Consider the following 12559-nt stretch of genomic DNA (forward strand, 5'->3'; position numbering starts at 1 on the left):
GTGTTTAGTTGGAGATAAATAAATCGGAATATCATGATAATACAGAGCCAAATCTGCTATAAAGAAAATGTTGATGCTACATCTCCATAACCAGAGTCACTGAAAAGCTTCTTTTTTAAAAAAAAAGGTAGAAAGTTATAAAAAGGAAACTTCCTTTCAGAAATCTCAGAAGTGAACATAAAATCATGCTTTCGATAATAACGGAACAAACCAACTTAGGCTGAATGAGTTCAGTTGATAAGCTTTCTGGCCTCACAGAAACACAGGAAGATTGAATAAACACAGCCTGTTGCAGAACACCAGTAAGCACCAACCCAGCTTGACACAAACCCTCTCGTGTTGGAATTACGCTGGGCTTTTCCCCTCATGCTTATGACAGGACATCAGTGTTAAATGAAAGTGCCCTAAGGGTTCAAGAAATGGTCCCACCCCAGTACCGTGCCTCTAATGATGAAAGACCCAGCTAAATGAAAAGGACCCCTCCTAGCTGTGGCAGCATAATTCCAGCCTTGCTGACAATTACAGTAGAAACCAAACCTCCTTTCAGTTTCAAACCTCAGCCTTTGAAAAACAACATTAAAGACTCACGTGGAGGATTATTTTTCGTCACAGAAAACTAAATTTAAGTGTCTGTCTCAAGTGGCAAAAGTTGCATTCACAGTTTTCTGCTGCAAGGAGAAAGACTGAACTGTTGTCATCTCAACTTAATTTATAAAGGAAAGAGGTGACACATGGTGGGTGGCCTGCAAAAGCTTTCTTGAGACTTAATTCAATTCATAAATAAAAGCCTGTGCATACATAAAAGTACTATTAAAGTGGATCACATAATTCCCCATCAGCATCTGCCTGGTGTGACTCCAAATGAAAACATTACACAAGCACTTGACAACATTTTCCATACAGATATTTGTACAGTTTCCAATAACTTTTAAGAACCCTGGTCCTAATTTCACTCCCATTGAAGTCAATGGAAGTTTTGCACTTGGTTTCAATAGGAGCAGGAGAAGGCACTGTGGTATTAGGATTTTTAAACCAATTAATCTAATCTTTAATAGATATATTTAAGGGAGATAATGTATCTAGTGTAATATTGTTCAAAGGGACTAGGGACTATAAAAAACATAAAAAAGAGACAGTGTCGGCCCCAAAAAACTTAAATGGTAAAATATTTCAGTAAGACCTTGTCTATACAAGGAAATTGACCAGATAATTATTGAGGAATAAATTTTGTGAGAGAAGTAATTATTCCAGAATATATTTTGGAAGAGAGTATTCATGAAGGAATAACTATTGCAGACTAGTTTATTCCATAATAACTATGCTGGTCAATATCCCTGTGTAGACTAGGCTACACTATTTAGGACCCAATCCAGGATCCACTGAAGTCAATGAAAAGGCTCCCATTGACTGCAATGGGCTTTGGATCAGGCCCTGATAAAGCATGCATTATCAGAACAGGTAATATTACATAGGGACAAATCCCGAAGATGCCATTCAGATAAAACTACCATTGTTGAAGTCAATGGGATACCTGCCCACTGAGGCCTGTGTCCCATGCTAACTGACAGTGTTGGAAAACACTTTCCAGTGTTTGAAATGATAATATAAGGATGTGACTACTAAGCTGCAACTTTTTAAAGGTCAGTTCCAGACAAATAATCATCACAGACATTCAGAAAATCGTTCTACCATGATATAATAGTAGGATACTAAAGGTCATCTTGAAGCCTTCGGTCCTAGCTGTGCTCCCACTTTACTGTAAAATAGGGCACACTAAAAGAGCAATCATGGGTAGATGGCAATTCTGGGAGAATTCTACTTTACCATCTGAGGCAGGCAATGCTAATTTATGGCTTTTCCAGTTCTTCAGTGTCAACATGTAATATGGTGCCCAATATTCTGCACAGGACTCCAGGTGTGGTCTCACTAGCACTTTATAGCTCTATATGAAATGCTTTTAGATTATCTCTGGATGGAAACAGACTTCAAAAGTACTAAACTTTCCTGGGTCTATACACACTTAACTCCCATTGACATTAATGGGACATTAATAGACCACACAAACATGGAAAATATGTTTCCATGTTCATTTCATGAAGATATGAAATGTACTGTTGGATTGTGCTGTTTGTACTCATCTCTTGGAGAGTGTTAACAGCCTAACATCAAAATTAGGTTTTCCAACATGAGTGCTCCAGCTTCCCCCCTCAACCCCAAGTCCTGCAAGTATCTTTCCTAGTCTCTTCCCCAACGCTCCCCATATCAGTTTGCCTCCCCTAGCCCCTACTCCAGCATCTGTCCTCCAACAAGTCCTGCCTTGATATATTCTACACACCTCAATCTTTTTATCCCAGTCTCCAATTCCTGCACTCCCAGCTCTCCCTCTCAGGTACCTGCCCTCCCTAAGCTGTGTCTCCCCCCATCTCCAGTTATGTCTCCCCCCAAAACAGCCCTTGCCTAAGTCCCCTGAGGGTGCCTGTCCCTCACATCCAGCTCCCCTCCCCAAGATCTCCCCAGAAGCTGGCTACTACACACCCTTCTCTGTGACTTTTCCCACCCACACAAGCCTGCCTCCAACACCCCTTTCTAAGCCCTTCAATTTCCCTCTTGTAACTGTTCCATTCAGTTCCCTTCCCCTCTTCTCTTAGTACCTTGTATCTGTCTCAACCCTCCCTCCAATCCTCCTTGTCACTCCTCCTCAAAGTCCACCCCAAGACCTCGCTTCTCTCCCCGATACCCCTTCCTCCACCCAGCAGGGCCCCCATCACACTTGTTCCCCTCGCGTTCCCCCGCCCCAAAGTCCCCTCGCGACCTGGAGTCAGTCCCCCCAGATTCCCAAGTCCCCCTATCATCTGCCCCATTCCCAAGCACCGCACCCTGAGTTCTCCACAGTAGCACTCCGCAAGAAGCCCCCCTCGGATCCCCCCTCCATGTCTCCTGAACACAGAGCAGTTTTCCAGTTCCAGAAAACACAAGGGGGAAACACAGGCACTGTCCTCTGGCCCCCATTCCGCGGCTGCCTCCCTCCCCTCTCCAGGCAGCCGGAAAGTGGTGTGTGTGTGGGGGGAACAAAGATACTGGTGCCCCTCTCCCCTTGCTAAAAGCTGGGACCACGGGGTCGTTTCCCCTTTCCCCCACGATCGCACCCGCTGCCAGCCCTGAACAAGGGGCGGGGGGGGGGCAGAACTGTGCGCCGCGAAGCTGTGCGCATTAACTCGAGTCAATGCGGTAGAGAGGATTCCTCCCAAGCCCTTTGCAAGGAAGTCTCCGGCAATTAGTTGAGCCAGTCGACAGCCTGCAGCCAGCCAGTCTGGGCTGCTCCCGATGAGCCGCAAGGAAATCAAAGCGCGGGGGCCAAATCCTTCCCGATGATCTCTGCAGTGGGGGCTCCTCTCTGAAGCCCCTTTCCCTGGGGGGAGGGCGGCTGGTGAGCGTGTGAACCCCTCCCTCCCCCAGCCCCCCATTTCGGGTGCCTTTGGCTGAGCCCGGAGAATGGGGTTCGAGCTGGACCGCTTCAGCGGGGAGGTGGATCCCGACTTCAAGTGCAACCTGTGCAACAAAGTTCTGGAGGACCCGCTGACCACCCCGTGCGGCCATGTGTTCTGCGCGGGCTGCGTGCTGCCCTGGGTCGTGCAGCAGGGCAGCTGCCCGATGCAATGCCAGCGCATCTCCACCAAGGAGCTCAACCACGTCCTGCCGCTCAAGAGCCTCATCCTCAAGCTGGACATCAAGTGCGAGCACCACGCCCGGGGCTGCGGGCAGGTGGTGAAGCTGCAGCAGCTGGGCGCCCACGCCGAGCGGTGCGACTACTCGCCGGCCCGCTGCCGCCACCCGGGGTGCAGCGAGGTGCTGAACCGGCGCGACGTGGACGCCCACATGCGGGAGAGCTGCGAGGCCAGGCCGGTGGGCGTCTGCGAGCGGGGCTGCGGCTTGGTGCTGACCCACCGGGAGCAACGCGCCGGCGGCCACTGCTGCCTGGAAGCCCTCCAGGGCCACAACAGCTGCCTGCAGGCGAAGGTCGGCGGGCTGGAGAAGGAGCTGAAGAAGGAGGCGCTGCGGGCCGGCAAGCGGGAGAAGTCGCTGCTGGCCCAGCTCTCGGCCGTGCAGCTGGAGCTGCAGATGACAGCGCTGCGCTACCAGAAGAAGTTCACGGAGTACAGCGCCCGCCTCGACTCGCTCAGCCGCAGCCTGGCCGCGCCGCCCTGCAAGGTAAAGGGGCGGCGGTGGGGGGGCAGCCGCCCTCGCTGGCTGCCCGCACGGCTCTGCCCAGGAGTCAGCGCCCTCAGGTGCTCCTCTCTCTCTGCCCTCTGCCCCCTTCCCTCCTGCCCACCCTCCTTCCTTCAGTCACCCCAGCGCCTGCTTTCACCCCCACAGGGCGCTGATTTGGACTGGAGAGGCCCCACCTTGTTTTATCCTTCACTCTGAGCCACAGCTTTGAGTTAGATACACAAGTGGGGAAAAGTCCCTTTGAAAATAGCATCCAAGTGGCAGACTTAGGGGCTCCTGGGGAAGGGAATGGGCTGTGAGTGTGGCACCCTGTTGAAAACAGTTTTCTTCTCTTTCCCCATGAGGAAGGTCTGGCAAGTAACCAGGATTGTTTTTTGCTTTGAGACATATTTCCTCCCCCCTTCTGCACCCACAGCCTTGCCTGTCAGCTGCAGCCTCAGCCAGCTGGCAGGTCTGGGTGAAGGGCAAATATTTACAGCTTAGCTGCTCACCACCAACTGAAGAAACAGGACCGGCCTTAGAAAAGAAGGAGGGAGTTATCAAAATCCAGGGGGAAATATATATATATAGTTCCTGTGTTTATCTCTGTGATTTTTAAAAAACGCTTCAAGCTCTGGCCATGGATTATGTTAAAGGGACACTTATTTCTGGGCTGTTCCCCACACCACATAGTTTGCACGCCGTTTCTTTTTAAGCCCGTTTATTGTTTCCTACCATCTCTGTTTTCTTATGGTATGATTTTATGGCTTTTCACTGAAAACTGGGGAATGACGGAGTTACGTGTGTTCAGAACTCATGGTGCTATTTGATGTGTTTTGGGGAACTGATGTGTGGGGTGCTAGAGAGAGTCAAATGTTAGGCTTGTCATTAAGAAGTAATTGCTTTGATAAAAGAGCATAACAAAAAAAAGTCATTTGAAATATGATGATGAGCTCTGGTCTTTAACTGCCACAATCTATTTCTATGTATGTATTTCTAATGGGACTGCCCAGTAGTATCTGAAGATATTACAGGGATGGTCGTCTATCCAGGTCACAATCCCTTTTCTCACTTCCCTTCCTGAAGAACCCTGTAAACACCACAAATGGGATTTTCAGGACTCACAGTATCGAATCACCAGAAGTCAACTTACTGGGCGTAACACTAAACAGAATCATTTGCAAAAGACTTTTGGTGACCCAGCACTTTCCAGATCCAGCATTCCATAACCTTAAATCATTCAGAATGGGTTTTCCGTAATAGGGCTTTCCACAGTATGATGTCACTAGGATTAGCCCTTACACAACACAGACACTCCTCAAATAAACTGCACAATCGGTAGCCGCTAGCAATGAGCTTTCCATGATGTGAAACCAAATAGTGTGCACTTTCTGCTGTATGTCCAAGTATGGGACATCTACTCTGAGCTTTCTTTTTTCTGAACCATCTATAATAGGGATTTCAAACGCTGGATTTACCTAATTTAAATTTATCTTGACTTTGAACTACCTGGAATGGGCTACTTATAAAATCAAGATGACCAGAAGCAGATTCTTCAGGAAGCAGAGTTATACAGCACAGGGTTTCAGTGACCCCAGACTATTAATCAGAACAAGTCTTCCACGTGAGGGGAGCACCAAGAAACCAATTAACTTCATGATGAAAGCACTGAGAACACATCTTGGGCTTTTCACAACTTACCACATCCACAGGTACGGCAGCAAACTTATCAAGCTCTGTTCAGAGAGCTGCACTGACATCCTAGATGCTGATGATGTTCAAACAGCAATGTAAACAAAACAAAACTTCTTTTTATAATCTTCTACCCCATTAGAAATTAATGGGGAGAAAAAAGATCAGTGTTTGTCAGATAACAACAACAACAACAACATCTCGATAGGGGTTATGCTTTTTTAAAGTCTGTAGATGGTATCTGAAGACAATGCAGGTTAATAACAAAATGAAACTAATAAAAGAAATCACAGACCCCCACCCTCAGTGGATCAAGGTCAGATCAAAACTGCTTCTTCATAAAAGCATTCTTTGGATTTACTCAACCATAACCCCTAACTCATAGAACTCTCCCCCCCTATTTCTCTCATTCTGCACCGACTCTGCTCCCTCCACTCATCAGGTCCCCCCTCTTGCTCTGTAGTTGATGTGAAAGCCTTTTCTATGGCTCCCACCATCTGGAATTGCCTTTTTGTATCTCTCTACCTCATCAGCTTCATCTTAAATCTGATCCAAAACTCACACCTTTGCTCCCTTATCTGAACTTCTTAATGTCTCTCACTCGGCTGATAACTTTGCTGCTGCATTATTTAGTTTTGTAAAGTGCTGTGGGATGCAATTTTTTGAAAGGTACTTGTGGCGGGGCCTTTTGGGGTGTCACTTGATGTGCCAGGGTGCCACTGAGTCAGCCTATTCTGCCAGCCTGGGTCCCCTTTACCTAGCCTTGCTGGGCTAGGCTCACAAGCCTCTTCCAGTCAAGCGCACAGGCAGGGCCACACGCAGCTGCACAGGGAGACAGAGATCTGCTCTGGAAAGATTCAGCCCCAACACTCTGGTGCCCACTCCCTTTAAGGGGTACAAACCCAAAGGCTTTATGAAATTTTACCCTTCCCTCAATGTGGAGGGAGATATGCACAACTTCTCCCCCCCCCAGTTAGAAATTACATAAACTAGGTTATGTTATAAACAAGAAATAAGTTTATTAACTACCAAACGTGGATTTTAAATGAATATAACAGACAGAACAAAGCAGATTACTAAGCAAATGAAACCCAACACGCAAGCTAAGCTCAATATACTTAAGAAACAGGTTACAAAATGTAAATTCTTACCCTAAATGTTATTTTAGGCAGGTTGCAAAGTTTCTGTGGTTCAGAGTTCCAGTTATATTTCTTCGCAGACCAGACCCCTGTCTCAGTCTGGACTCCTCCCTGCCTTCCCTTCAGGTGGTTTTAGCAGTCTTTCTTTTTGGGCAGACAGTCCATGGAGAGGAGTAGTCCAGTTTGCCTTCTTCCCCACCCTTAAATAGGCTTTCCGTAAGACGGGAATCCTTTGTTTCCCAAACTTGACACCTCTTCCCTTCCAGTGGAAAGTTACAAGAAGTCCCAGGTAATGTTTAGTATCTCGGGTGACAAGACCAGATAGTTTCACAGCGTCCATGAGTCAGTGGCAGTATGGAGTGTCCGCAGGTAGGCCAAGCCTTTTCACAGTCTATTGTTCTTGCTGATTGGCCATCTCCCTTGGCTTTTCCATTGTTGTACCTGAAGTGTTAGCAGTGGGCGTCACCCAAAGTAGCATAGTTGAAATACTCAATATTCCTAATTTCAGATACAGAAATGATACAGGCATACGAATTGGATAATCATATTCAGTAAATTATAACCTTTCCAATGATCTCTTACAAGACCAATCTTGCATAAAGTACATCTGTTATGTAATATTCATATCATAAGCATATTTTCATAAAGAATGTGGGGTGAAACGTCACAGTACTGTTACAAATAGATAATGTCCACAGTGTGTAATTTCCAGCAATACTTTTATCAAATCTCTGGATGCAGCTGACTAACCATGACTGGGTTCATTTTCAACACTGCTACAAAAAGGCTGTTGTGCAGTTGTCTGAAGCAGTGTGTAATGTGAAGAAAGCCAAAAGGTGTTGTGTCACCACAAACTTGTGGTCTAGCGGTCAGTCAATTACATGACTTTCATGGCATTTTCGGCAACTTTCCAATGTTAATAGTTTCAGTTTGCCCAGCATCAAAACAAGTACAATCAGGAAACATGCATCTTTGTGCACTAGAGATTTTTGAAAAAGACCATGTTGACAAGGTGATCACCTACTACCAGAGATGTTGCACCAGTTTGGGATGTGGCTTGCTTCCAGATTATTTAGTCCTGGATTATTTATTCAGATAATGATGCCAGCATAATATGTGCAGCACAGGATGGTGTCTATAAACACCTTCTGGTCCCAGAACACCTGGTTTAGGAGTAGTAAAATATAGAATAATTGACTTCTCCACTTGATTCCAGGTTCAGAAATAGCTGTGCCCAGTCAAAATGTGCATTGTCGTTACCAATATTATCATTATTATTATTATTTATACTTTAAATATTTGCTATAAGCTGTAGTTGCTTGGTCAAGGTTGAAGCCTTTTCATTGCTCAAATAGAATGGTCATTAATGAACTGTGTTAATGTGTTTGTGCACATTATATTTGTTCCATCTATTTACTTTACAATGGCCTGAGTTCTCTGTGCAGGTTAGTTAAAAATAAATGTTCTGGCTTTCTAGACTGAATTATTGCTCATTGGTAGTGATGTGGAACCACTCTAGATAGAAGAGAGGCCTCTGCACCATTCTATTCAAAGTATGAATCCATGGGGAAATTAAATGGTGGTTTGAGGATGTCCACAGGTTCTTCTATACCAGTTGACCATCATGATGGGATTGCACTAAGGGATCAAAAACAGGTCAACTGTGTGCTGTGGAAGGGGTTTGAATAGAATGTCATATGGTAGGGGAGGGGAGAGTGTGCTGGGAACAGAGCCACTGAAGCTGCAACTATGTAGATCTAGTGGCTCAAAAACCTGCATAGGAGGAAATATGGGTGTGGACTGTCCATCCACTGAGGAAAGGGGAATTCTATTCCCCCTCCTACATATAATCTCAGCAGAGATCTCTGCAAAAAGCCCAATTAATCAGGCATTTTAATCTATTTTATTCAGGTTCTTATACCATCTGTGATAAATGAAAGGGGTGGGGGAGATACCCAGCCAGCCAGTTAGCTATAAAGTCCCTCTTGGTGGCTGTTCTCTGCTTGCTTTACCTTTAAAGGGTTAAAAAGTCCCTCAGCTAAAGGAAAGGGAGTGGATACCTCACCAAAAGAGCCAATGGGAAGGCTAGAACTTTTTTAAATGGGGGGGGGGGGAAATCTTCCCCTTTGTCTCTGTTGTGGTTCTCCAGGAAAGAGGGGAATAGGGAGCAGTTATGCTATGAGAAGCTTTAAGCCAGGTATAATCATAGCTCATACCTAGAATTACTTATTTGGAACCCCCAAATGTGTAAATAGATCAGGAATGTTCAGAAAGACGCAGTTAGATTTATTTTTTATGGCTAGTGGACTCCTCTGTGATAACCCCAGATGCTCTTGTTTGCTTGTAATCTTTAAGCTGAACCCCCAAGAAAGCTATTTGGGTTGCTAAATTTTTGGAATTGCTCTTTTAAAATCTAGCAGAAGCTTAAGTTTCAGATATATTTTCTTTCTTTTTTGTTTTTAATAAAATTTACGTTTTTTAAGAACAGGATTGGAGTTTTGGTGTCCTAAGAGGTTTGTGCATATATTAGCTGGTGGCAACAGCTAATTTCCTTCGTTTACCTTCTCAGCTCTTCCCTGGAGGAGGGTGAAAGGGCTTGAGGGTGCCCCACAGGAAGGAATTCCCAAGTGCTCCTTGCTGGGTTCAAAGGGTTTTTTTTTTGCATTTGGGTGGTGGCAGCGTTTACCAAGCCAAGGTCAGAGAGAAGCTGTAACCTTAGGAGTTTAATACTGGAGTGGCCAGTATTAATTTTTAGAATCCTTGCAGGCCCCCACCTTCTGCACTTGAAGTGCCAGAGTGGGGAATCACCCTTGGCACCATCTGATCTACATAGTGTTTGAGCACCTTCCAGATGTGCATTAAGTTGCATGACTTGCATGTGTTCTCCCTCCCTCCTCTCTTTTTTCATCCTTGAGGAGAAAATGTGAGGATGTTTTTTTAACATATGTATTTATTTATTTATTTTATGTCTGTGGTGCTGTGTGTTTTTATTATTAAAAACAAGGTCTAAGAAGTGTGCCTTGCATTTGGAGAGGCAGGCATTGAGGTTTGAGGTGGCGAGAGGTGAGGGCTTTTGTGTGTGTGTTTGAAGGAGAGGTGGTGATGTGTTTCACCCAAAATGAATGTTTCGTTTGATGAAATCAGTCTGAATACATCAAAGTCTGAATACATCTAAAAGAAAAACCTCAGGCTATTTAAACTGTGCTTGATTCTCACTGAAACATACCATTATTCAAACCTATTGATAAAGTTGGTCACATTCTGCCATTGCATGTAGGCACATGGTTTATACTGAAGTGATTGGGAAGAAAGGAGCAAGGATGAATTAACAAGGTATTTTTGGAGCTGGGTCCTAGGCCACAGAACCCCCTCTGAACCGGAGGCAGTGCTGCAGCCTGACCTCCTTCAAAGCCCCGTGAAAAAGCCACACTCTGACAGAAACACTGAAGATTACATTTTTAAAACGTACAAGTAGCCAATATCCAGAAAGGTGAGAACAGAGATCTCTTGTTTTAACTCCTGTGCACTTTTATTTTACTGTATTCAAACCTGCATTGATACTGCAGTGAGAGGAAGTCCCTGGGTAGGTAAAATGGATATGTGACAGATCCTCAGCATGGATCCAGTCAAATCAATGAAGTTGTCAGTTTGCACTAGTTGAGGACCTGGTCCATAGTACTGGGATCTTTATGAAGGCAGTATCCTCCAGAATTTTAATTTTTAAAAGGCAGCCAAACTACTGAAAACTACAGTTGAACCTCAGAGTTACAAGCACCAGAGTTACCAACTGACCAGTCAACCACACACTTTCTTTGGAACTGGAAGTACGCAATCAGGCAGCAGCAGAGACGATGACAAAAAAAAAGAAGCAAGTACTGTACTGTTAAATGTAAACTACTAAAAAATAAAGGGAAAGCGGCATTTTTCTTCTGCATAGTAAAGTTTCAAAGCTGTATTAAATCAATGTTCAGTTGTAAACTTTTGAAAGAACCGTAACGTTTTGTTCAGAGTTGCAAACATTTCAGAGTTACAAACAACCTCCATTCTCGAGATGTTTGTAACTCTGAAGTTCTACTGTAAAAACAGATTGTTTGTTTGTTTTTCTTAGAATATGTTCCTGACTACACAATTTGGCATAGTTCGGTTAGCCTGTATTCCTCTTATCAGGAGGCATAGGCACCAACTTTCCCCGGCGCCAGTGGGTGCTCGCGTGCCCCCGGCCCTGCCCCAACTTCACCCTCTCCCCGCCCCCATTCCAACCCCTTCCCCAAAGTCCCCTCCCTGCCCCTATTGGACCCCTTCCCTAAATCCCCATCCTCGCCCCACCTCTTCCATGAGCGTGTTCCCTCTCCCTCCCAGCTGCGTGAAACAGCTGTTTCATGGCGCAAGCGCTGGGAGATGGGGGGAAAAGCAGGTACATGGTGCGCTCGGGGGGAGGTGGAGATGAGCTGGGCGGGGTGGGGCAGGGAGCTGCTGGTGCTGATTACCCACCAATTTTTCCCCGTGGAAAGCCCTGGAGCACCCACGGAGTTGGTGCCTATGTCAGGAGGAGTAGAGTTTCTCTGGTTGATAAGAAATGTCTTCTTAGCTACAGCATCACTAGAGAAATGAGGAAGCTTCTAGTGGATAGAATAAAATGCAGAACATAGTTTATTAGCTCCAAAATATTCAGGTGGTAAGTACAGTAATTTCCAGAATTATATTTAAGAGCTTTACTCAGGGCTTGTCTGCACCACGCAGCTTTTAGTGACAAGGCTGGGTCAACACAGCCTTGTCACTAAACGTCAGCATATGTAAATGGTTTGTTGGTACTTTTGTCGACAAAATACTTCCAGCCCGCGAGCAGCTTTAGCTTTGTTGGCAGGAGAGCGCTTCTGCCGACAAAGCCACGCTCACACTGCTGCTTATGTCAGCAAAACTTTTATCTTTCGCGGGGGGCTTTTTAAGTACCTGTGAAAGACAAAAGTTTTGTCAACAACTTTGCAGTGTAGACTTCCTCAGGTGTGGAAATACAGCATGCCAGGAACTATCAGGTTTGCTGCAGAACCTGATTATATGGGCAGGGCTGGGATGCTGGCCATTACATCGTCAGTCATTTCACTGTGTAATGGTTGGTTCACTGGAACATAAGACGTTTCAGGGAAGAAGAGAAACTCACCAAGCCCTACAAGAATCATTCTCTTTGTGGCTTCATTAATGTACATAAAAACATTTTTAAAGCCCACCCTCCCCCAAGCACTGAGATATCAATCTTCAAAAGTAACAAAATATAAAAGCAACACATTGCAAGGTCCCTTGTGCTTAGATATTTTAGCACATATGGTGGAATAATCACTGTGCATTGCCATATGCAATTCCTTACTGTAATACTACTCTGCTGCAGTAAAAATGGTGGACAAAATATGCAAAGCCATTAGAGCTGGTCAAGAGTTCAATAGCCCCTTACGTCCAAAGTTATACACACAAGACGACAGAAATATTTGGAACGTATTTTAGGAATGAAGCCAGAGAATGTACCATGG

General features: G+C 45.2%; 1 protein-coding gene across 1 annotated transcript in view; it reads left to right on the forward strand.

The window, feature by feature from the left end:
* Nucleotides 1-3273: 3273 nt before the first annotated feature.
* PDZRN3 (PDZ domain containing ring finger 3) overlaps nt 3274-12559 on the forward strand; it is a 208000-nt gene continuing 198714 nt past the window's right edge. Inside the window, exon 1 of the mRNA XM_030570410.1 lies at nt 3274-4209. Coding sequence (XP_030426270.1) covers nt 3493-4209 — 717 coding nt within the window. The 5' untranslated portion in view covers nt 3274-3492. The remainder of the gene's footprint in view (nt 4210-12559) is intronic.

Source organism: Gopherus evgoodei, chromosome 7, assembly GCF_007399415.2.
Source record: "Gopherus evgoodei ecotype Sinaloan lineage chromosome 7, rGopEvg1_v1.p, whole genome shotgun sequence".
In the NCBI taxonomy this organism is placed as follows: Eukaryota; Metazoa; Chordata; order Testudines; family Testudinidae; genus Gopherus; species Gopherus evgoodei.